This window comes from Terrapene carolina, unplaced genomic scaffold (assembly GCF_002925995.2).
Source record: "Terrapene carolina triunguis isolate 2854851 unplaced genomic scaffold, T_m_triunguis-2.0 Scaffold95, whole genome shotgun sequence".
NCBI lineage: Eukaryota > Metazoa > Chordata > Testudines > Emydidae > Terrapene > Terrapene triunguis.
Window position 1 is genome coordinate 14,098,156 of NW_020664446.1, and position 22,834 is coordinate 14,120,989.

Genomic DNA, 22,834 nt, shown 5'->3' on the forward strand with positions numbered 1-22,834 from the left:
CAAGGTGGAAGTTTCGCCTAGGGCGCAAAACATCCTTCCACCGGCCCTGACTCCTAGACATATACTGAGAGAGATGCCACACTTTAGAAACAGGGAATATTCAAAGATTATAATTGCTTGATATTGTATCAACTTTATAAATGTTGCATGTATCTTCATGGGATGGCTAGCTGGGGTGACTCAACAGGTGAGCTAAAAGGTGCATCCTGCAGGAGCTAAACTCAGTAGGGAGTAATTAATGCAATTCCCAATGCTGAAAAAATTCAAGTAACCAGACTTTTGAAGTTTTGGTCCTGGAGAAATAACATATGCTAGTTCGACCTGGTTCAAGAAGCCTAATACAAAGGACTTGAAACTGTATCAAATGACAGCCCTGATCAGAGGGGAGAGTCACTCACAGTCAGTCCAAGAACTGACATGAGACTGCGACCACGAGAGACAGGTGCTGTGAAAGGGCCCCAAGTACTTTAGTCCTATCAGGGTCTCTATGGGGAAGATGGGTGACAACTAGTAAGCGAGGCATGCGTAGAAGCTGTTTATTGTTTTTATGTTTTCTCTTAAATGCTTTTGCTCTGAATAAACAGTAATGTGTTCCATGAGAGCTGGCTGCTCACCCTGGCATTGCACCTGAGAGAACAGGTGCTGATGGGAAGGCAGTTCTGCTGAGGTGATCACAGAGAACTGCAGGAGTCTACAGGCTACTTTCCTGGGCCAGAGGGAGTAAAGCACAGGATCCCAATCCAATAAAGGTGACGGCTAGAGCCTGAGACTGAAGTGGGGTGCCCTCACGAAGACCAGGGAGGGTGAGAGATGCGGTTAACCTAGGAACTGTGACATATACACTTGCTGCTTTTGAGTCAGGAGCTGGCAGTAGTGACACCAGCACACATTTTTTTAAAATCTGTTTTTTACTTTTGTATGAGGATTCTACAACCCTAACGAAAAAAGTTGCCACAAGGGTATCCTGGTCTTTCATTATGTTTGATGAGCCACTAACATCTATTCTCTATTATCTGCATTAGCTAATACAGACAGAAAGAATTTGGACTTCAAAATTAATCATAAAACCAAAGCCCAGTGTCTGCTGCTTTTCAAGTTGTTGCCGCTTCCAATGCACCATCTAACTGTAATGGATTCCAAAATACTAATGATTTGCTTTGTATGCTGCAGGCGAAAAAGTTTGCTACCGACGACTTGGCTGCTTTTCAGATAACCCGCCATGGGCTGCAATACCAGGGAGATTTCTGGCAGGTTTACCCGACTCTCCAGAGAGTATGAACATCAGCTTCACCCTTTACACTAAAGAAACTAGAAATAACTCTCAAGTGAGAACCTCTCTCTATTTTAATATTAAAAATTAATTACACTTGCCAATGTTCACTAGCGCCATAGGAAGAGCATGTCACTCACCATGAGAAACTGAGTCAGGAAATAAAGAGTCAGGTGGTTGTTAGATGCAGTAACTAACAGAGGTTAAAGTCAACTAACAGAGGGTAAAAACTGAAATATTTTTATTCACAAACTGAAAAATGAACCAAACAAATGAAATTTTTTTCTGGAACTTTTCCTGTGCAAAGAACTGGGAATGCTGCACACTACTGTTGTTTGCAACACATTTAATTCTCTGAGAAAAATCAGGAGACATGTTTTAATAGTCAGTAGCATTTACGCAGTGCTCTAGGTGCTCAATCACCCCTGACAGATAGGAGAACTAGCATCACCATTTTACTGATGGGGAAACTAAGACAGGGATGATATGATTTGCCAAAAAACACAGAGAAAGTCCAGAGCAGAGCCAGGATTAGGCTCCTCACTCCCAATGCTGTGTTCATTCCTCCAGCCCATGCTGCCTTTTAAAGCCAACATAATTTTAAACTCAATTATGCAGCCAGTAAGGGAAGATGAGTGAAGAAGTAGAATTGAGAGGAAGTGAATGGCAAGGGGGAAAGGAGCCTTTCACGTTTCAATACCTATTGCCAATGCAGTCTAGTTCAGCTTCAAATGAAGATTATTTCTCTGTGGTGGCCTATGTGAATTAAATCTGTGGTCTCAGTCCATTTCCCCAGAACACAGCTGCCTTCATCATACAAACCACCACCCTAACTAGTGCCCTTGTTGACAATTTCAGCAAAAGCCAAAAACTGAATGGACATGGAGAATGAATGGCCATCTCATCCCTGCAGAACGGGGGGAGGCAGTGGAGCAGCCTGAGTAAGCCAGCGCTATTGCTGCTGCCCCATGGACACGGCAGTACTAGTGCCATCCCACTGAGCCAGAACTAGATCACTTTGGGGGTGGAAGTGAGACATGCCCAGGAGGTCACATTTTCAAAAAAAAATTAAGTGACGTAGAAAAACGACTTAGACACTTAGGAGCCTAAGCCCCATTGACTTTCAGTGAGACTTAGGAGCCTAAGACTCTTCTAAAAATGGAACTTAGGAGCTTTTGAACATTTTGCCTTTTGTGTTATGCATGAACATAAAAAAATGCAACAAGCTGTGACGGTGTAAATGTGACAGCCACCATCTTGGCCAACACAACAGGGATCCAACTGGGCACCTCAAAAGGTAAAGACAGGAGCTATCAAAGCCAGGGCTATCAGAGGACATGTAGCATACACTCACCAGTGGGTTGCACAAAACATTACTGCTATCCAATACGCTAAATCAGGTAGCACGTACCTTGTATTATTGCCCAGCAGCTCAACCTGCATTGAATAGAAATGACTCAAACTAAGCTCATAGGGACATTGCCCTGGAATGCTTCCGAGTCCCACTCTCTCCACTCACCCAGAGCAGAGACCCAGCATTAGTTTAAAAAGTTAGACTGAGGGTTAGAGATCATTCTGGCAGCAGAAGAAAGGGCCATACTAAATGAATGTACAGCGGACCTCCACTACTGCCCCTAGCACGGAGCTGTACCGCATATTTGGAGTGGGGAGTGACCTCAATGATTCCATCCCCTGTGACTTCCCAAAGCCACTCTTCAGTTGCACTGCAGTATTGGGGAGTCAGGAGTTAGGTCAGTAAGGGGGCAGGCAGGAGCTGGGAGGACTGGCATTGGGGGATACTCAGTGAGTTATTGCTCATTGTGATTAACTTATACTGGTTGGCTCTGTATAAAGAGCTCTTTGTACACAGAGAGGAGTAGTTTGGAGCAGCAGGGACAGTGCAGGAGCTATGCTGCAACTGGGGTTAGAGAGAGATAGGGAGCTGTGGGGAGCCAATAGACCCGTGGGTTTCCAGGAGTGAAGATAGCATCCTATATAAGGGACGATCTGGACCATATTTTGTTTTTATTTCCTAGCTAAGAAGAGTTGGAGGATGACAAAATAGAGGATGATGATTATTACTGTTGTTTTTGCTCAAAACAGGTGATCTCTGCAATACATTCCTCAACTATCAAAGACTCATATTTCTGCTCACATAGGAAAACACGCTTCATTGTTCATGGATATATGAGCACCGGAAAACGTGGCTGGGTGGTAGAGATGTGCTTGGTATGAGAGAATATCCTACAATTTCCAACTTTAACTGCAGCCACATTCAATTGCTGTTTCTTAAACACTAGTATTAAGCTTGCATTTTGACAACCACTTGATGTTACTAATGGGCAAGGGGTGCTAACCAAAATGTAACAACTTTAATAATCACCTCGCCCTTTTAATTAATGCGGGTGTGGGAGTGAATTGGACTGTACATTCCATATGGCTTTCACAGGAAATGAGAATGCAGGGTTGGGTTTAAGGTTGTGCATATGTTTTGTAATAGTCCAGCTTTGGAAGAAAAACCTATACTTCTTGTGGCATCCACTCCTCCCTGGGTGGTTGAGGGAGGTAACAATACTAATACCTAGCTCTTATATAGTTCCTTTTATCCATAGATGTCAAAGCGCTTTACAAAGGCAGCCAGTGTCATTATTCCCATTTAACAGATGGGTAAAATGAGGCACATAGATGCAAAGTGACTTACCCATGGTCATCCAGCAGACTGGTGGCAGAGCCTGGAATAGAACCCTAGTCATCTGAGTTCTACGCCACCTCTCAGCTGGAGGAGACTATCCCTCTGCCATCACCACTGACACAAGCCAGCCCTGAAAATGTAGCCCCAGTCACAGAATTATTTTGGCTCCTTATGTCCATCAGTCTAACAGAGTAAATTCTACTTTGGACAAATGAATGGAAAGCAATGATATGTGCATGTATATACAGAGAAAAAGAAACTCTTCTTCCCAAGGAGGACTCCTACTCAGCAAAATAAAACGAGAAAAGTCTGGGCCTCAACAAACACCGATCTGCAAAAGCAGAGAGAGCCTGTGGCACGAGGCTCCAGGGGAAATCCCTTTATACTCAGGATCAACCTAACCGTTGCGTAACCAGGAAGTAGATAATACCTTAGGCCCTGATGTTATGAAGGCTTGCACGCCTGCTTTACTCACGGTGTGTAAAGTTATGGGCCCACTCAGAGAGAGTAAAATGAAGCACATGTGGAAGGCTTTGTAGTATTGGGATCTTAGCAAATTCGCCTGAGAAGTTGGATTTTTATTCTAATGGAGACGGTGTTTAATTTTATTTTGGTCTCATGCCAAGCCTACACTGTTCCAAGCATTCAGATATTGAAACTTAGGCAATGTCTCCACTACAGACCTTACAGCCGCACAGCTGTACCGCTGCAGCTGCACCACTGTAAGGTCTCCTGCGTAGCCGCTCTATGCTAACAGGAGAGAGCTCTTTCCAGCCAACATGCACAGTCCACACCAGCGCTTTTGTGGTTGAAACGTATGTCGGTCAGGGGTGTATTTTTTTCACACCCCTGACCGACAAAAGTTTTACCGACAAGCGCTAATGTAGACATTGCCTTAATAACTATTTTGCTCCTTGCGGTTTGGTTAACTGTGCTGAAGCTAACAGATGGTCTTGTTACTTACTACTCCCTATTCAGAAGAGAGGACGAATTTTAAAACTAAAGAGAGAGAGAGAGTGTGTGTGTGTGTACAGACACACACATTTCTTGTACTCAACAATGCTTGTTTGCAAAACTGAAAACTTAAATTTAAAAGTTAAAAAAAAATCTTTATCCAAAGGTTAGTTAGCTGTTCAGTAGATCCTTCTGAAAGAATAAAGCATGTGAAGGCTAGAATCTACAGTAATTCCAATATGCTGGCCTGATTTAGCACACAGTTCATACCCAGAACTCTCAGTTAAGACAGGTAGAAAATTCACCATCAAAACTATTTTTCAATGGAAAATTGGACTTTTGACAAAATGACTTTTTGTGAAAAATATCAGTTCTCTAAGGGATATTTTGAGTTTTCAGAAAATAAAACTTTTCTGAATTAAAATGGTCAGTTTTTCAGTGAAAATTTGAAATTTTCTAGAGGAAAATATTTTCCAACCAGCTCTACTCGCAATTACTGGAATCATCTTAGACGTTTAGGAAAAATAAACAACCCACAACCAAAAATATCTTGAAAAGTCAATACACAGCAGAGAACTGAACCTAAATATTTCAATGCCCTCTCAGTGGAGGCTGTTTTATACTGTCTCTTGATGCAAAATACTAACCTTAAAATGGAAAAAATAAGAGATCGCCATACAGTGTCTCTCGCTGTCTCATGTTATACAGGATATGACTCAAATTTACCTTCATCCATTGAATACAAAAAAGGCCAGGCTACAATGTGGTCCATGTACCTGCTGAGAGGAATGAGAGGGGTAAAAACCCCACAAACCCCTGAATCTCCTCCCCAAACCTTGGGTCTAGGCATAGAATCATAGAATATCAGGCTTGGAAGGGACCTCAGGAGGTCATCTAGTCCAACCCCCTGCTCAAAGCAGGACCAATCCCCAACTAAATCATCCCAGCCAGGGCTTTGTCAAGCCTGACCTTAAAAACCTCTAAGGAAGGCGATTCCACCACCTCCCTAGGGAACCCATTCCAGTGCTTCACCACCCTCCTAGTGAAAAGCTTTTCCTAATATGCTACCTAAATCTCCCCCACTGCAACTTGAGACCATTACTCCTTGTTCTGTCATCTGCTACCACTGAGAACAGTCTAGATCCATCCTTTTTGGAACCCCCTTTCAGGTAGTTGAAAGCAGCTATCAAATCCCCCCTCACTCTTCTCTTCTGCAGACTAAACAATCCCAGGTCCCTCAGCCTCTCCTCATAAGTCATGTGTTCCAGCCCCCATCATTTTTGTTGCCCTCCACTGGAATCTTTCCAATTTTTCAACATCCTTCTTGTAGTGTGGGGCCCAAAACTGGACACAGTATTCCAGATGAGGCCTCACCAATGTCGAATAGAGGGGAATGATCACGTCCCTCGATCTGCCGGCAATGCCCCTACTTATACAGCCCAAAATGCCGTTAGCCTTCTTGGCTACAAGGGCACACTGTTGAGTCAAATCCAGCTTCTCATCCACTGTAACCCCTAGGTTCTTTTCTGCAGAACTGCTGCCTAGCCATTCGGTCCCTAGTCTGTAGCAGTGCATGGGATTCTTCCGTCCTAAGTGCAGGACTCTGCACTTGTCCTTGTTGAACCTCATCAGATTTCTTTTGGCCCAATCCTCTAATTTGTCTAGGTCCCTCTGTATCCTATCCCTACCCGCCAGCATATCTACCACTCCTCCCAGTTTAGTGTCATCTGCAAACTTGCTGAGGGTGCAGTCCACACCATCCTCCAGATCATTAATGAAGATATTGAATAAAACCGTCCCCAGAACCGACCCTTGGGCACTCCACTTGATACCGGCTGTCAACTAGACATGGAGCCATGGATCACTACCCGTTGAGCCCGATGATCTAGCCAGCTTTCTATGCACCTTATAGTCCATTCATCCAGCCCATACTTCTTTAACTTGCTGGCAAGAATACTGTGGGAGACCGTATCAAAAGCTTTGCTAAAGTCAAGGAATAACACATCCACTGCTTTCCCCTCATCCACAGAGCCAGTTATCTCGTCATAGAAGGCAATGAGGTTACTCAGGCATGACTTGCCCTTGGTGAATCCACGCTGACTGTTCCTGATCACTTTCTTCTCCTCTAAGTGCTTCAGAATTGATTCCTTGAGGACCTGCTCCATGATTTTTCCAGGGACTGAGGTGAGGCTGACTGGCCTATAGTTCCCCGGATCCTCCTTCTTCCCTTTTTTAAAGATGGGCACTACACATTAGCCTTTTTCCAGTCATCTGGGACCTCCCCCGATCGCCATGAGTTTTCAAAGATAATGGCCAATGGCTCTGCAATCACATCTGCCAACTCCTTTAGCACCCTTAGATGCAGCGCATCCGGCCCCATGGACTTGTGCTCGTCCAGCTTTTCTAAATAGTCCTGAACCACTTCTTTCTCCACAGAGGGCTGGTCACCTCCTCCCCATGCAGTGCTGCCCAGTGCAGTAGTCTGGGAGCTGACCTTGTTCGTGAAGACAGAGGCAAAAAAAGCATTGAGTATATTAGCTTTTTCCACATCCTCCCTCATTGCCTCCCTCATTCAGTAAGGGGCCCACACTTTCCTTGACTTTCTTCTTGTTGCTAACATACCTGAAGAAACCCTTCTTGTTACTCTTAACATCTCTTGCTAGCTGCAACTCCAAGTGTGATTTGGCCTTCCTGATTTCACTCCTGCATGCCTGAGCAATATTTTTATACTCCTCCCTGGTCATTTGTCCAAGCTTCCACTTCTTGTAAGCTTCTTTTTTGTATTTAAGATCAGTAAGGATTTCACTGTTAAGCCAAGCTGGTCGCCTGCCATATTTACTATTCTTTCTACACATCGGGATGGTTTGTTCCTGCAACCTCAATAAGGATTCTTTAAAATACAGCCAGCTTTCCTGGACTCCTTTCCCCCTCATGTTATTCTCCCAGGGGATCCTGTCCATCAGTTCCCTGAGGGAGTCAAAGTCTGCTTTTCTGAAGTCCAGGGTCCGAATTCTGCTGCTCTCCTTTCTTCCTTGTGTCAGGATCCTGAACTCAACCATCTCATGGTCACTGCCTCCCAGATTCCCATCCACTTTTGCTTCCCCTACTAATTCTTCCCGGTTTGTGAGCAGCAGGTCAAGAAGAGCTCTGTCCCTAGTTGGTTCCTCCAGCACTTGCACCAGGAAATTGTCCCCTACACTTCCCAAAAACTTCCTGGATTCTCTGTGCACCACTGTATTGCTCTCCCAGCAGATATCAGGTGATTGAAGTCTCCCATGAGAGCCAGGGCCTGTGATCTAGTACTTCTGTTAGTTGCCGGAAGAAAGCCTCGTCCACCTGATCCCCCTGGTCTGGTGGTCTATAGCGACTCCCACCACGACATCACCCTTGTTGCTCACAGTTCTAAACTTAATCCAGAGACTTTCAGGCTTTTCTGCAGTTTCGTACCGGAGCTCTGAGCAGTCATACTGCTCTCTTACATACAATGCAACTCCCCCGCCTTTTCTGCCCTGCCTGTCCTTCCTGAACAGTTTATATCCATCCATGACAGTACTGCAGTCATGTGAGTTATCCCACCAAGTCTCTGTTATTCCAATCACATCATAGTTCCTTGACTGTGCCAGGACTTCCAATTCTCCCTGCTTGTTTCCCAGGCTTCTTGCATTTGTGTATAGGCACTTAAGATAACTCGCTGGCCGTCCTGCTTTCTCATTATGAGACAAGAATCCTCCCCTCTTGCGCTCTCCTGCTCGTGCTTCCTCCCGGTATCCCATTTCCCCACTTACCTCAGGGCTTTGGTCTCCTTCCCCCGGTGAACCTAGTTTAAATCCCTCCTCACTAGGTTAACCAGCCTGCTTGTGAAGATGCTCCTCCCTTTCTTCGTTAGGTGGAGCCCATTTCTGTCTAGCACTCCTCCTCCTTGGAACACCATCCCATGGTCAAAGAATCCAAAGCCTTCTCTCCGACACCATCTGCGTAGCCATTCATTAACTTCCACGATTCGACGGTCTCTACCCAGGCCTTTTCCTTCCACAGGGAGGATGGAAGAGAACACCACTTGCACCTCAGACTCCTTTATCCTTCTTCCCAGAGCCATGTAGTCTGCAGTGATCCTCTCAAGGTCATTCTTGGCAGTATCATTGGTGCCCACGTGGAGAAGCAGGAAGGGGTAGCGATCCGAGGGCTTGATGAGTCTCGGCAGTCTCTCTGTCACATCATGAATCCTAGCTCCTGGCAAGCAGCAGACTTCTCGGTTTTCCCAATCAGGGTGGCAGATAGATGACTCAGTCCCCCTGAGGAGGGAGTCCCTGACCACCACCACTCACCTCCTTCTCTTGGGAGCGGTGGTCATGGAACCCCCATCCCTAGGACAGTGCATCTCATGCCTTCCAATCAGTGGAGTCTCCTTCTGCTGCCTTCCCTCAGATGTATCATCTAGTCCATTTTCCGCATTAGTACCTGTGGAGAGAACATGAAAATGGTTGCTCACCTGTATCTGCATTGCTGGTACATGGACGCTCCTCTTGCGTAAAGTGGTAAACTGGCACTCTATGCGCTGCTATCCCCCGTCCACCCCTGAGCAGGAAGTGGAGCCTTGGCTCCTCTAAGCAGAGCAGCTGAACTGTTGGTAGTAATCCACCAGCATCTAATTACTGGTCCCATGGAGCAAAATAGGAAGCAGGGAAGGAATCCTCTAAGGCATGAGTCATGGGTCAGCACAGACATACTGCCTTGTGAAGAGGACAGACTATATAAGCACAGTGCACACCTTCATGTTTGCACATTTATTATAGTAAATGGTGAGTTATGATGGGAAATTAGAGAGCAATATCCCTGACTTTTGTAAGCTTCCAGTGTGGAAGTCCCCAGGCTTTTAGCTTTACGTGCTGTTGTAGAAACCTCCCACTCAGTTCTGAGCCCCTCACTCTTGGTTGCCTTTTTCAGAATTGAAGAGAGAGCTTTAAAAATTAATGGTTTCATTAAACTGTTTACAGAAAAGACTAAATGAAACAGTCAGAAATTGTATACTGCAATAAATCAGTTTATAGTTCTGATCTGAAATAAGTGTTTATGGTGACAAAAATTGAAAAAAATATGTTGATTGTGCTTTTTTAAAGTTCAGACATCTGTTTGTATGAATGTCAGTTTTCATCAGATTGTGCTTCATGAGAAGACCCATATTAATGTGTGTAAGTGCTGTAGTAAAATGCTGTCCTTTGTAAACAACAAGCAACCCAAGTGCTCAATTTACTTAACGGTTCATTTAGGTTTAAGTTGAATCAGTATTTTACTGTATGCTTTCATAAATTCTTTGTTTTCTGTTTACACACTAGCTGCTAGTGGAAGTGGAAGATGTGAACTGCATTGCCGTGGACTGGGCAGATGGTGCAAAAGGCATATACATCAGTGCAGTGAACAACATCCGTGTTGTTGGGGCTGAGATTGCTTATTTCATAAATACTCTTAGGGTAAAAAAATGTATTATGAATTTTAAGTTACTTTTTAAAGCTAAGATTCACATGAGCATAATGGGTTTATGTAACCAGTGTCTTTGTGCTCTGATCTTATTTTCTTGTGGTCACAAAAGTATGATTCAAAAAGTTAATGTTTTGGGAAGTGCAGAACACAGCAGCTAGTTGAGAACCAGCAAAATGGGGATACCTCACACAGCCACAAATGGTACTAAGGTACGTCCTAAGGACAGTACAGTAATATGATAGAAGTGACTAATTAACTTAAAAGACCAGTAGGTGGCAATATTTCTTTGCTTTCTCAACTGTATTTGTATATTCACGGCAAGGGAGGCACCAACATGACTCTTAAAAGTGATTAGTAAATAGTTGTTAGGAATACATACTTATGTTTGAGATAGAGTTACATTCTCAATTTAGCAATTCATTCCCAAAGCAAACAGAGGCTGGGAGCGGTCCAGAGGTTCACTTAATACTGCTGGACTTCTGTTTCTGATGTCTGGCTACAGGATATAACACTCTTAAGTCTTCTAGTTCTGACTTTGTTACTTCCTGGCACAACAGATCCTCAGAATTATCCCGGGGTTTCCCTCTTAACAACCGTCTTGTCCTGCCTCTGCTGCCAGTCCCCAGTCTCTGTCTGGCACAAGAGGAAAGAGTTTCAAACTTAGGCACTTAAATCAAAGTGGCTGATTTACAAAAGTGTTGACACCTGCAGCTCACACGGACTTTGAATAGAGTTGTGGATGCTCAGTACCTCTGAGAATCAGGGCATTTGTTTAGCTAAATACATGTGGATTTAGATGCCACACATTAGACATCTATGTCTGAAAGTTTTGGCCAAGGTACTTAAGGCTCCATCTAGGATGACCAGGTGTCCGGTTTTCGACCAGAACACCCGGTCGAAATGGGATCCTGGCGGCTCCTGTCAGCACCGCCAACAAGGCTGTTAAAGGTCCGGTCGGCAGTGCTGAGTGCTAAGGCAGGCAAGTCCCTACCTGTTCTGGCACCGCGCTGCGCCCCGGAAGCAGCCAGAAGGTCCAGCTCCTAGGTGGGTGGGTCATGGGGCTCCGCACGCTGCCCCTGCCCCAAGCACTGGCTCTGCACTCCCATTGGCCGGGAACCGGCCAATAGGAGCTGGGGGGCAGAGCCTGCGAGCGAGAGCAGTGTGCAGAGCCTCCTACCCCACCGCATACTAGCGCCAGACCTGCTGGCCATTTCGGGGGCACGCGCAAAGCGGTGTCAGGACAGGCAAGGAGCCTGCCTTAGCCCCGCTCTGCCGCTGACGGGGAGTCACCTGAGGTAAGCCCGTGCCCCAAGCCTGAGCCCCAACCCCTTGCCCCAGCCCTGAGGCCCCCAAAACCCGGAGCCCCCTCTTGCACCCCCAAACCCCTCATGCCAAGCCCCACCCCAGAATCTGCACCCCCAGCTAGAGCCCACACCCCAACTCCCTGCCTCAACTCACAGCCCCCATCCCACATTCCAAATCCCTCGGCCCCTCCCCCCAGCCTGGAGACCCCTCCTGCACCCCAAGCCCCTCACCCCCGGCCCCACTCCAGATCCTGCACCCCCAGCCAGACCCCTCACTGCCTCCCACACCCCAACCACCTGCCCCAGCCCAATGAAACTGAGCGAGGGTGGGGGAGAGCAAGCCACCGAGAGAGAGGGAATGTAGTGAGCAGAGGCGGGGTCTCTGGAAGGGGCAGGGCAGGGGCGGGACCTCAGGGAAGGGGCAGGGCTAGGGTGTTCGGTTTTGTGCAATTAGAAAGTTGGCAACTCTAAGGCTCCATCTGACATAGAATAGGTTTTGCAAACACTAGCATCTCAAGAGAGTACCCTCTAAACTTGTTGCCTGACAGACCCTATCATTTCCAGCCTGGTGGCTTTGTTCCTATGCCTCTAGTCTTCTTCCTATACAAGATCCCAGTTACTTAATGACCTGCCTTCCACAGAGAGTCATCTCATTTCCTTGGACAAGGAGGCCCCAGCTGCTCATGAAATTTGTGTGTCCCTCTCTCCATTCAATATGGCTGTACTGTGGAGTGTTTGTTGTCCGACCCATGCTTCTCCACAATGAAAATACTGCCATAGTGAAATCTCTGCATACATGGTTCTTGGGCTTTTACCATTTTCTCTCTTCACTGATTGGTTTCTTCCTCTGAGACCTTTATAAATCTGTAAATTGATTTTTTTAAAAAAATTTGGTTTACGCATTTCTCTCCCGTCAATTGTATAGCCTACTTCCATTGCTCAAAACCCTGAGTTTGGCACAAAATTCCACCCAACCTAGGCCAAGCTATTGACTACCAACTGAAGGATCCACAGCAGAGACAGTTCACACCCAGATATTTTCCCTTTGTGCCTGACTGAATATGAGACAACTGTATTATGACTGGATCTCCAGTGTAGATGTCCTACGCCTATACAATACAAATTGTATGTTTTCCATGAAGACTGTATTTGTGAGAACTCTGGAACAGGACTTTGCCACTGAACAATTCACGTGCAAATCAAACCTTTATGTGGCTTTATGAACGGCTAACAGGAATTATTAGGAGATATTTGGTTTGAACTTAGCATGGATACCTACTAAAATCATTGGCAAAAGTTATAAGGAACGTGGGTAACATTGTAAATTGAAAGCCTGGGATTCTTTCATTTAAAGGTAAAAACATTTGAAAATTCTGTAGCCAAAGTTTTTTCTGTTCCTCTATCAAGGAAGACAAGCAAATATGGCTGGAGGCATTTATTCTGGTACATGCATAAGCAAGTTAGGTGTGGACTCCAGGCAACTAGTCACTGTTGCTTTCAGTGTCATAAAAGTTGCAACTCCTTGGGTCAAATACACTCCTATACAGAGTGTATTCACCAATTAATCTCCACTTAAACCTCTAGGGCCATGTGAAACCTAAGGGGTGAATAGGCCTTGTACAGTACCTCAGCACAGAGGCGGGTGAATTTCATCACATCCAAGCTTACCAAAGAGACGCTTAAAGGGTGGCTGGATCACAGTACATAATTACCTATATGGGGGAACAGAATTTTGATAGAGGGCTCTTCAGTCTAGCAGGCAAAGACATATCAAGATCCAGTGGCTAGAACCTGAAGCTAGACAAATTCATACTAGAAGTAAGGTGCCCACTTTTAACAGTGAGGGTAATTAACCATTGGACCAACTAACCAAAGGTTGTGATGAATTCTCCATCACTGGAAATCTTTAAATCGAGATGGGATTTTTTCTAAAATGTTCTAGTTCAAACAAGAATTAATACAGGGAAGTCCTATGGCCAGTGTTATGCAAGAGATCAGACTAAATTATCACAATGGTCCCTTCTGGTTGTAAAATCTATGAAAATAAGGCATCTTCTGTGTTTGACATTTAAATACATATGTTCTATTTTCTTTTTTTCAAAAACTCATCAGAAAATGTTTCAATACTACCCTTCTCATATCCATATCATTGGCCATAGTCTGGGTGCACATGCTGCAGGAGATGCGGGAAGAAGAATACGAGGCATCAAAAGAATAACCGGTAGGCTACTCACTAAGATGGAACTTTATAGGGTATGTTCTTTAAGAGGAAAGAAGTTTGCAAATCTGGACCCACTGAGCCAAACAGGCATAAGTGGTTGTATCTTCACCAACTTCAATGAGTTGTGGTGCTTGCTTATGCCACAGTGGAATTTAGCCCGTTCTGTGTGTTGTTCCTATAGACGTCACTATGCATTCTTTATGGTGTTAACACGAGTAAGCAAAATATTTAAATAAAAAAAACTAGTGCATCTGCATACTGGTAGATAGTCAACATTTATTGTGTTTGTTAGCTGAAAATGCAATGTTATCCGTATTGCTTTAGTAACAGTATTAAAATATCAACAGTGAGGATTCTTATGCAGATCTGTATTTTTAGTCGTCTCAAGCAAATGATGACCTGATACACGACTGGCAAGTTTCTCTCCACACACAGTTTTCCATGTCTTACAATCCATTTGCAAAGTAAAGCTGAAGTTTCTCCTTAACATACTTTCAGTGGAAGTGGGAATTGGGGTGGGACTTATTAACAAGGCAGATACACTCTGCCTCCAAGGAGTCTCCCAATGGCCACTGTTAAGACATATGTCTTGCTCTGAATGGGTTTAAGAGGTGAGGCGGGAACACAGGCTACAATCCCACTAAATGACCTTTTCCCAGGCCTTTGAGAGGCAATAACCACACAAGTCCCCTGAAGACTTTTCTGTGCTGTCTCTCGGTTTTCCCCACCCCTACATGCACCTGCACAGCAGCAGAGCGCGACAGCAATCCCTGCACTCCCATGAGCACAAGCACTGCTCCAGCTGAGTATCAGAAAGGGGCGGTCACAGCCTCACCTCTCTCCGACACCAAACTAGCTCTGCCTAGGGCGGGAGGAGCCTGTGGCACAGTTCCCATGTTCTCTTACAGCAAGGGGTTCCTGCTAGAGTGGAGCACCATTGCACCACATGCTGTTGTTGTAAACCATGATGGAGGTCCAAGTATTGGGAGAAGGTGGTTCTCCCTGTACAGCTGTTGGACCCTGCTAAGGGTTTGTGGGCACAACCAGCAGAGCCAGACAGGCTATAACTGCATTCCTGTGTTGTATTTTGTTTTTTCCCCCTCACTTCCCCAGATTCATTTGTAGTAGTTACTGCTGCTAGTGACAGGAGGTCGGTGATTAAGGCACTGGACTAGGATAGATCAGTTCCTGGCTCTGTGAAAGGCTTCTTGTGTGACCTTGAGCAAGTCACTTAATCTCTGTGCTTCAGTCCTTCATCTGTAAAAGGGGGATAATCATGATAATGCTTCCTTTCTCTAGTTAGATTGCAAGCTCCTTTGTGCAAGGACTGTCTCTCGCTTCGCATCTGTAATATGCCTATTACAGTTGGGCCCAATGGGTGCTACTAAAATACAAATAAATAACTGATCAAAAACTCTTTAGTCTTTCCATTCCACACCAGCAGAAAATGTAGGAAACTGGATCATTGTGTTAAAATCCCTCCTCATCCTTGGTAATATGACACCATTATACACTAACCAATAGCACTTTGCTTGCGCTGGGATGAGTTTGCAGGAAGGCTGCCTTCCAGAAGTTGAGACTCACTTCTAGATCACTTGGAAAAAACAATAGACCATCACGAGAAACGAAGCTTCATTCTCCTTGGAGCGACTACATTTTATGAAGTATTCTGACTTCTGTAAGTGTTTTGACACTGTACAAATGTTGATGACATTAAAATGTTCAATGCACTGGCCTGGGGTTCTAACCCATTACTACTCACCATGCATTATATACTTCATTTGAAACTGACGCTCTACATGCGTACAATTTTTTTCCAATCCAACAGTGAATAATTTGTTTCTCTTTAGGCTTGGACCCCGCTGGGCCCTTTTTTGAAGGCACTCCGCCTAAAGTCAGATTGGACCCTACGGATGCAAGATTTGTTGACGTTATTCATAGTAATGCTGCCCAATTTCCTACTGTAGGTAAGGTCCCACATACACGCAAACATTTGCAGCAACAGTCCTGACACAGAATTAACTTAGGCACTCACCATGTCATGTATGTATTTCAGGGTTTGGAATGGTTAATACCACTGGCCACCTTGACTTTTACCCAAATGGAGGAAGTCTTATGCCTGGATGCGATGATGTAATTATTCCAGTGACTAAAAAAGATTGTCGAGTCTTCGCTGAAGGTAAATCTACTTCAAACATCTACAGCATTAACTCACAGTGTCTGTTCATATTATAGTTCTGAACATGGCAAATGGAGCTTTTTTGAGGGTTTTATTTTTAAAATAATGTTTTTGCATATTTGATGATGGGTGGAAAAAAAGCATGAAACAATGAGGGCCAGATGAAAGCCATGATGGCCTGAAGGTAGCGTAAGGGGAGAAATGGTTATACAGAAGATGTGGGATCAGCCTTAATTTCCATAATTTGACTGAAGATTTGGGGCAGAGATCATTTAGTGCTTCAGTCGTAATGGGAAGTGTCTGGCCAGGGTGAGGACAAGGTCATGACTATACCTATACTGGGGCAGCGCTAGCTCCCACTTTGGAATAGAGCAGGGATCGGCAATCTTTGGCACGCAGCCCGTCAGGGAAAGCCCCTGGCTGGCCCGGCCAGTTTGTTTACCCGCCGCGTCCACAGGTTTGGCCGATCGCGGCTCCCACTGGCCGCGGTTCACCGTCCCAGGCCAATGTGGGCTGCAGGAAGCGGCGCGGGTCAAGGGAGAGGCTTTCCCTGACGGGCCACGTGCCAAAGGTTGCCAAACTCTGGAATAGAGGCTGCAAGTGACACTTCTCACCACGCTGCATCCAGCACCCACAAGGCATTGAGCAAAGGCACAGAGCCTGAGTGCATCTCCCCTCCCTATAGCAACTTGAGCCAAAGAGCTGGGCTGAACATCTCCAAGGAGAAGGGGGAAAGAATCCCCTCTCCACATGGCTTGGAATGGTGGACACAAAGCTTGTGGATCCCTTATACTCTATTCAGTTCATCTGAATTGCATTCTTTACGGCAGGGGTTCTCAAATTTCATTGCATCGCGACCCCCTTTCAACAATAAAAATTACTACATGACCCCAGGAGCCTAAGCCAGTCCGAGCCCCAGGTTGCTGGGGGGGGGGGAAGGGGGGAACAAAGCCGAAGCCCTAGGTCTTCGGTCCCAGGCAGGGGTCTGTAATCTGAGTCCAGACGCCCAGGGCTAAAGCCCTCAGACTTCAGCCCTGGGCGGTGATGCTCGGGCTTCTGCTTCATCCCCAGGAAGTCTAAGCCAGCCCTGGCTACCCCATTAACATGGGGTTGTGACCCACTTTCGGGTCCCGACCCACAGTTTGAGAACTGCTGCTTTATGGCATGCTGCAACACAAAAAATGATACTGTGTTGCGTAGCTGTCTTGTAACATGGATCAATATCCACAAGAGATCTTAGGCAGGTGTGAACCCAGTTTTCCAGCTATGAGAAGTCAATGCATTGGTCAATTGAAGCAGCGAGTTTCTCGTGTGCTATTGAAAACCAGAAACCCATAACATTCCCCTTAAGAAGTCCTACAGGACCATGCTATCCTTCCAGCCAGCATTTTTATTATTGTTATAAAGGAGAAAAAACCACCCCTGCTCTACATGGCCAAATGTAATAGAAGATGGTTTCACAGACACTCAATTTTGTTTCAACAGATGCCAATTCTCCTATATGCCATCATTCACGCAGCCATCAGTTTTATTTTCAAAGTATCCTCTATCCCAATGGATTTCTTGGATATCCCTGCAGGACATACGAGTTCTTCCAGTCGGTAAGCATAACAGCCCAAGAATGGGTGAGCTGCAAACATTAACACCTCTACTTTCATGTGCACACATCACACACAGAGTCAGGTGCTAGGGTGTCTCTGCTCTCCCAGTGCCTGACTGGGATCAGGACTTGGGGAGAACGAAGCTCCAACAATAATAAAGCAATGCAGCTGGTAGAGAGCAGGCAAGAGACAGGATAGATACAGATAGACCCTGGCTCCCACGCCGTACCAGTGGCGGAATCCTGGATATCTGATGATTCCACTGGGATAGGTGAAACCTCAGGTGTCTCCTATGCTACACGTTCCATTGGAGGTTTACGGCTAGCATACGTTTTGTACAAATCTCAGGCTGAAAAACAGGTAGTGTTTGAAATGGAAGGGTTCAGACCATCACCACCTGGAAGTTAAGTGCACCCCTCATTGTTACGGGTAAAGAGATAGTTTGTTTCATCCTCAGATGGTTAAGCACAAATAATCAGAAAAGAAACAGGACATTGAAACACAGTGGGGTTCAATAGCGTGGGAAGGGAAGGGTCAAGGCTTTGGCAACATCAGGGCCAGCTCTTCAGCCTTAGTCTTGCAAGAGTTAGGATGAAAAGAAAAATATTCCACATTACCCAGACGCTCTTATTTTCCCCTAGGGACTCTGCTTCCCATGTCCCAGAGAAGGCTGCCCAATGATGGGTCACTATGCTGATCAATATCCAGCTAAACTGGAGAAAATAAACCAAAAATATTTTTTAAACACAGGAGCACACCCACCCTTCACTAGTAAGTGTAGAAGGGTAATTATTTAGCCAAATGAATGGGGATGGGGGGAATGAGATGATCTAAAGCTGTAAACTCACTGTGCTGTTATAAACCTTTGAGAAGCTGAATGGTGGTGGTTTTCCACGTCTCTCTAGTATAAGGTTGCTGACAACCAAGGAAAAACACTAAACGGTTTACCAAAGTCCATTCTTGCTGAGACTCTTGAGCTGCCTGTTCTTCAAACGAGAACAGTAAAAGTACACTTACAAGAGAACTGGCACTGGTTGTGGTAGGTCAGGAACCTAAACAATGCCAGCAATCTACTTTGATTTGGTTTTGTTGTGTAGGTTGGAGCCACCGAATATCTATCAAGCTGTCTGGCACGAAGAAAGTGAGGGGGGAACTAAACATAGTTTTCCATGGCACAGACGGGTTCACAAAGCAGTACAAAATTATCTGGTAAGTTCAATTGCACAAGACTAGGCTTTGTAGTGTGTCTATTTCATTCACACCTCTGTTTGCAAGTCATGTTTAAAGGCTGCAAGCAACAAACGTTTGTTCATTGTTGCAGTCATGTTAGTTAACACACATAAAAACAGACAAGGCTTCTGAGAATTGGCTAATGGTTAGAGAAGGGGCATGGAAGTCAATTCCTTTTCCTGGGCTCTGTAACATTTAACAAGCACTCAGGAGTCTGATTTGCCTGGAGAGAAGGCTCCAGCCAGCTCAGACAGAGATTGTTCATACTTCCATCCAGGTCATACCGGGCATTGTGTGCAGCTTTGCCACAGGCATTGGCCTAGCCACTTCCATGCTAGCATTGTGATAGCTTGTTAGCATATTCACTCCCACATGCTTACATGATTCCCTGCTCTGCCACTGACTTGCTAGATGAACTCATGCAAGCTGCTTAACCTCCGGGCCTTGGTTTACCCAATCTGTAAACTGGGTATACTACCTATCTTGACTACATGAAAAAGCTTTATTAATGTGAGACTAGCACAGAGACCTTTAGATGAAGGGTGCAAGGGGTGCATGGCCCTTCACAACCTAACTCCCCCCTCTGTTCAGCCCATGATGCCAGCCTCCATCTCCCACTTGCTAAATTTTCACCTTCAAGCTTTCTCTGATGCTGCCCCTCATGCTTGGGAGGAGCTCCCTGTAAACCTCCACAAAGCTACCTCAGTATCCTCCTTCAAACTCTCTTCTCCCACGATGTCTACAAAAAACTTGACAACGGTTAAGCTACCAGTGTGCTGAGATCACAACCCATCCAGCTGACCAATAATGTCTCATTGTTTCCTTGTACTCCCCCCATCTGTCTGTCGTCATATGTTGTCTCTTGTTTTACTCTTAGATTGCAAGCTCTTTGGGGCAGGGACCATCTTTTTGTTCTGTGTATATACAGCATCTAGCACAGGGGATACTACAGAAATACAAATAATTATTATTAAAAAGTTTTATAACTAAGTGTTCTAAAAAATAAGGACAACATGCTGAAAGTTCTTTAGAACCTGTCTTAGCTCAGCAGCCCCCTAGACCAGTGGTTCTCAGCCAAAGGTCTGGGGCTCTCTGTGGGGCCACGAGGTTTCCGCCAAGCATGGCCGGTGTTAGACTCGCTAGGGCCCAGGGCAGAAAGCTGAAGCCTTGCCGCATGGGACTGCAACCCGGGGCATTGAGCCCCACCGCCAGGGGCTGAAGCCAAAGCCTGAGCAACTTAGCTTCCCGGTGCCCCCGGCAATAGCCCTGCTTACTACCATCTAACAGCAGCCCTGGCTTTTATATGCAGAAAAACAGTTGTGGCACAGCTGGGCTGTGGAGTTTTTATAACATGGGAGGGGACTCAGAAAGAAAAAGGTTGAGAACCCTGCCCCTGGACCATATCAGATAGTGTCACTCTCCTCATTCTCCTATTTGCAGTGGACACCTTCATCAAGGTAGCATTTATACAAAGTACGTCAATGTTGAAATTAACCCAAGATATATTACAAAAGTTGAATTTCTCTGGAATAAGAATATATTGACTCTGCTTTGGGCCCGACTGGGAGCAGAAATGGTCCACATAATCAGTGAAGAAGATGGACACGTGTAAGTACACTTGTTTTACGCTACATGTTATTCATTTATAAAAAGAGCCAAATTTGACATTGCAGTTTGCTCCTAAAGGGTGAGATTCTCCCCTATGCATAGAGCTAGCATACAAGGGCAAAGCCCACTTCAGGCCCACTTAAACCCTCCAAACAGAGCTGAAATGGGAGCTCAAGGGTGCCCAGGCATTAGGCTGGCTTTCGGCATGGAGATGGATTTCATCCAAAAAGCAATTTTAACTGCGTGCACAACAGTGAAGTACAGCAGCTCTGGAGACTCTGTGTGGGGTCGATTGATTTCAGTCGTTCGTGTCATCGCTGTGTATTCAAGTTGATCGGGGGGGACTGATGCTTCTGTTTGATCCAGTGTATTTCTAGAGTGGGGGGGGGCGCAGACTTTGTAGCTTCTGTAAACTGAGCTCATTGAACACACCAGGTGCTCCTTGCATCCCTCCATTCTCCCCCACAAGCTCCCATCCCCCTCCATTTCATTTACTCCGTGCAGCTCCCCCCTACCACTTACCCCATGCCAGGGGCTCTGTGTAGCTCACATTCCCCTCTCTGCCACATACCAGTGTCTCTTCGCATCCCCCCTCAATTCCCCCCATTCCAGGGTCTCTGTGCACCCACCATCCCTGGGCCCTGCATCTCCCTCCATGCCAGTGTCTCTGTGAATCTCCACTCCAGTTCCTGCCAGGATCCCTGTGCACCCGCTTTCTCCTCCCACCCACAAGCCCTCCCTGTAAGGCTCTCTTATTTCTGTTGGAGCCCAGGCTACAGACAATCAACCTACACAGTAAGTTAAGCTGTTGCCTCTGATATGTCTAGGCAGCAGCAGCAGAGGGTGGCAGTGAGATTCCTCTGCCTGCAGCACCAGGCCTGATTTTCCATTGAATCAGGCTTTTCTGGCGCTCTGATTTGCAGCAAAATCAGCAGGGTTGTGCCTATTGATGCCTGGAACACTCCCTGAATTTTTTGAATTTGTCCAATATGGGGTTTCAGGGAGATCATATTACAGGCAGACAGGAAAATGCCAGAGAGCTGAGTGTTAGATTTCACCTGGCTTGGCCAAAAGAATAGACGAGGGCGCCCAGAGCATTAAAGGGTACTCCTTTACTACACGCTGTATAAATACTTGTTAAATAATTTTTTTTTTTAAAAGAACCCCAAGGTTACCATTTCTGTGACATGACTTTCTACAAGTACCACCCTACAGGCAACATTTCAAGTGTCCGTCAGCCAGTTAGTACAAGTCACGCCCAGGTGTGTTATTTTCAAGGAAGGTATTTCCAGCAGTGGTATCAGGGAAACAAAACTTGTACCATAGTTTTGTTCAAAGAGATAGGTCAGGACATCAACATAAACAGACTTATTAGTGGGTATACACAGGCTGCTTCCTGTTTGGAACTACCCAGATATACCCATTTCTAACAAGATTATCATACAATGTGGCTCTGAATATGAAGCACTGCACACTGATGGAAATATATAGTGTTCCATCAATTCTTGTCACCCCTTTATACTATTTGGCTGAACTACTGGTATGTAAGTGGAGTACTCCTCCTCCCAGAAGAGCAGGGTCTTGGCTGGCAGCATCAGATGAGCCAATAAATGTAACCAATGTTCCTACACACCTTTGAAAAAACCATTAGTAGTGAAATATTGACTCAGGTTGTTTTTTCCCCCCCAGGTCTACATATTGTGGCAATGGAAACGTGAAATATGGAATTCCACAATTACTTACACCTTGCTAAATTAAATCCCATCAACTATAGTTGCTGTGTTTTCTGTCCTCTCTCTGGGGTTGTTTTCACACACAGCTATTGATAGAAAATAATTCTTAAATAGGTAGTTTTCTTTGTTTTCTCAGCTCTGTGCAAACACACTGATGGGTTTTTCAAGCAAGAAGTCATTGTTTAAGTTTATCCTAGTCCAATTCCCTTGTAAGAGACGGGGCAGGAGCCACGGGAGTACATATATAGGTGCACTGATAAACATTGTAATATTGACACAATCTTTCCAAACAGAGTCTCACAGACAAATACAAATGTTTTCCACTGTGTTGCATTTGCAAGATTCTCTCTCTTTAATGTGTTTAGATGGCACAAAATCTCAAAACAGCCCTAAACATACGCCGGGAGTACAGGCAGAAAACCTCTATGCAGTTTACCTTGCTGTTTTAATGCATTAAAATACATCATTACACTTAACATACACAATATGTATGAGGTAAGAATAGACACACACAAAAACAAGTCACCATTTCAGTGAAAGTCAGAACTACCCATCATACACTGC

At 45.3% G+C, this 22,834-nt stretch overlaps 1 protein-coding gene across 1 annotated transcript in view; it reads left to right on the top strand.

The window, feature by feature from the left end:
• Window positions 1–22,290, top strand: part of LOC112105587 (pancreatic lipase-related protein 2-like) — a 23,566-nt gene extending 1,276 nt beyond the window's left edge. The window contains exons 2-12 of the mRNA XM_026651137.1: window positions 1,171–1,325; window positions 3,374–3,499; window positions 10,250–10,384; window positions 13,811–13,919; window positions 15,770–15,886; window positions 15,976–16,098; window positions 17,584–17,699; window positions 18,341–18,470; window positions 18,797–18,908; window positions 20,370–20,537; window positions 22,227–22,290. Coding sequence (XP_026506922.1) covers window positions 1,171–1,325; window positions 3,374–3,499; window positions 10,250–10,384; window positions 13,811–13,919; window positions 15,770–15,886; window positions 15,976–16,098; window positions 17,584–17,699; window positions 18,341–18,470; window positions 18,797–18,908; window positions 20,370–20,537; window positions 22,227–22,290 — 1,355 coding nt within the window. The remainder of the gene's footprint in view (window positions 1–1,170; window positions 1,326–3,373; window positions 3,500–10,249; window positions 10,385–13,810; window positions 13,920–15,769; window positions 15,887–15,975; window positions 16,099–17,583; window positions 17,700–18,340; window positions 18,471–18,796; window positions 18,909–20,369; window positions 20,538–22,226) is intronic.
• The last annotated feature ends 544 nt before the right edge of the window (window positions 22,291–22,834 follow it).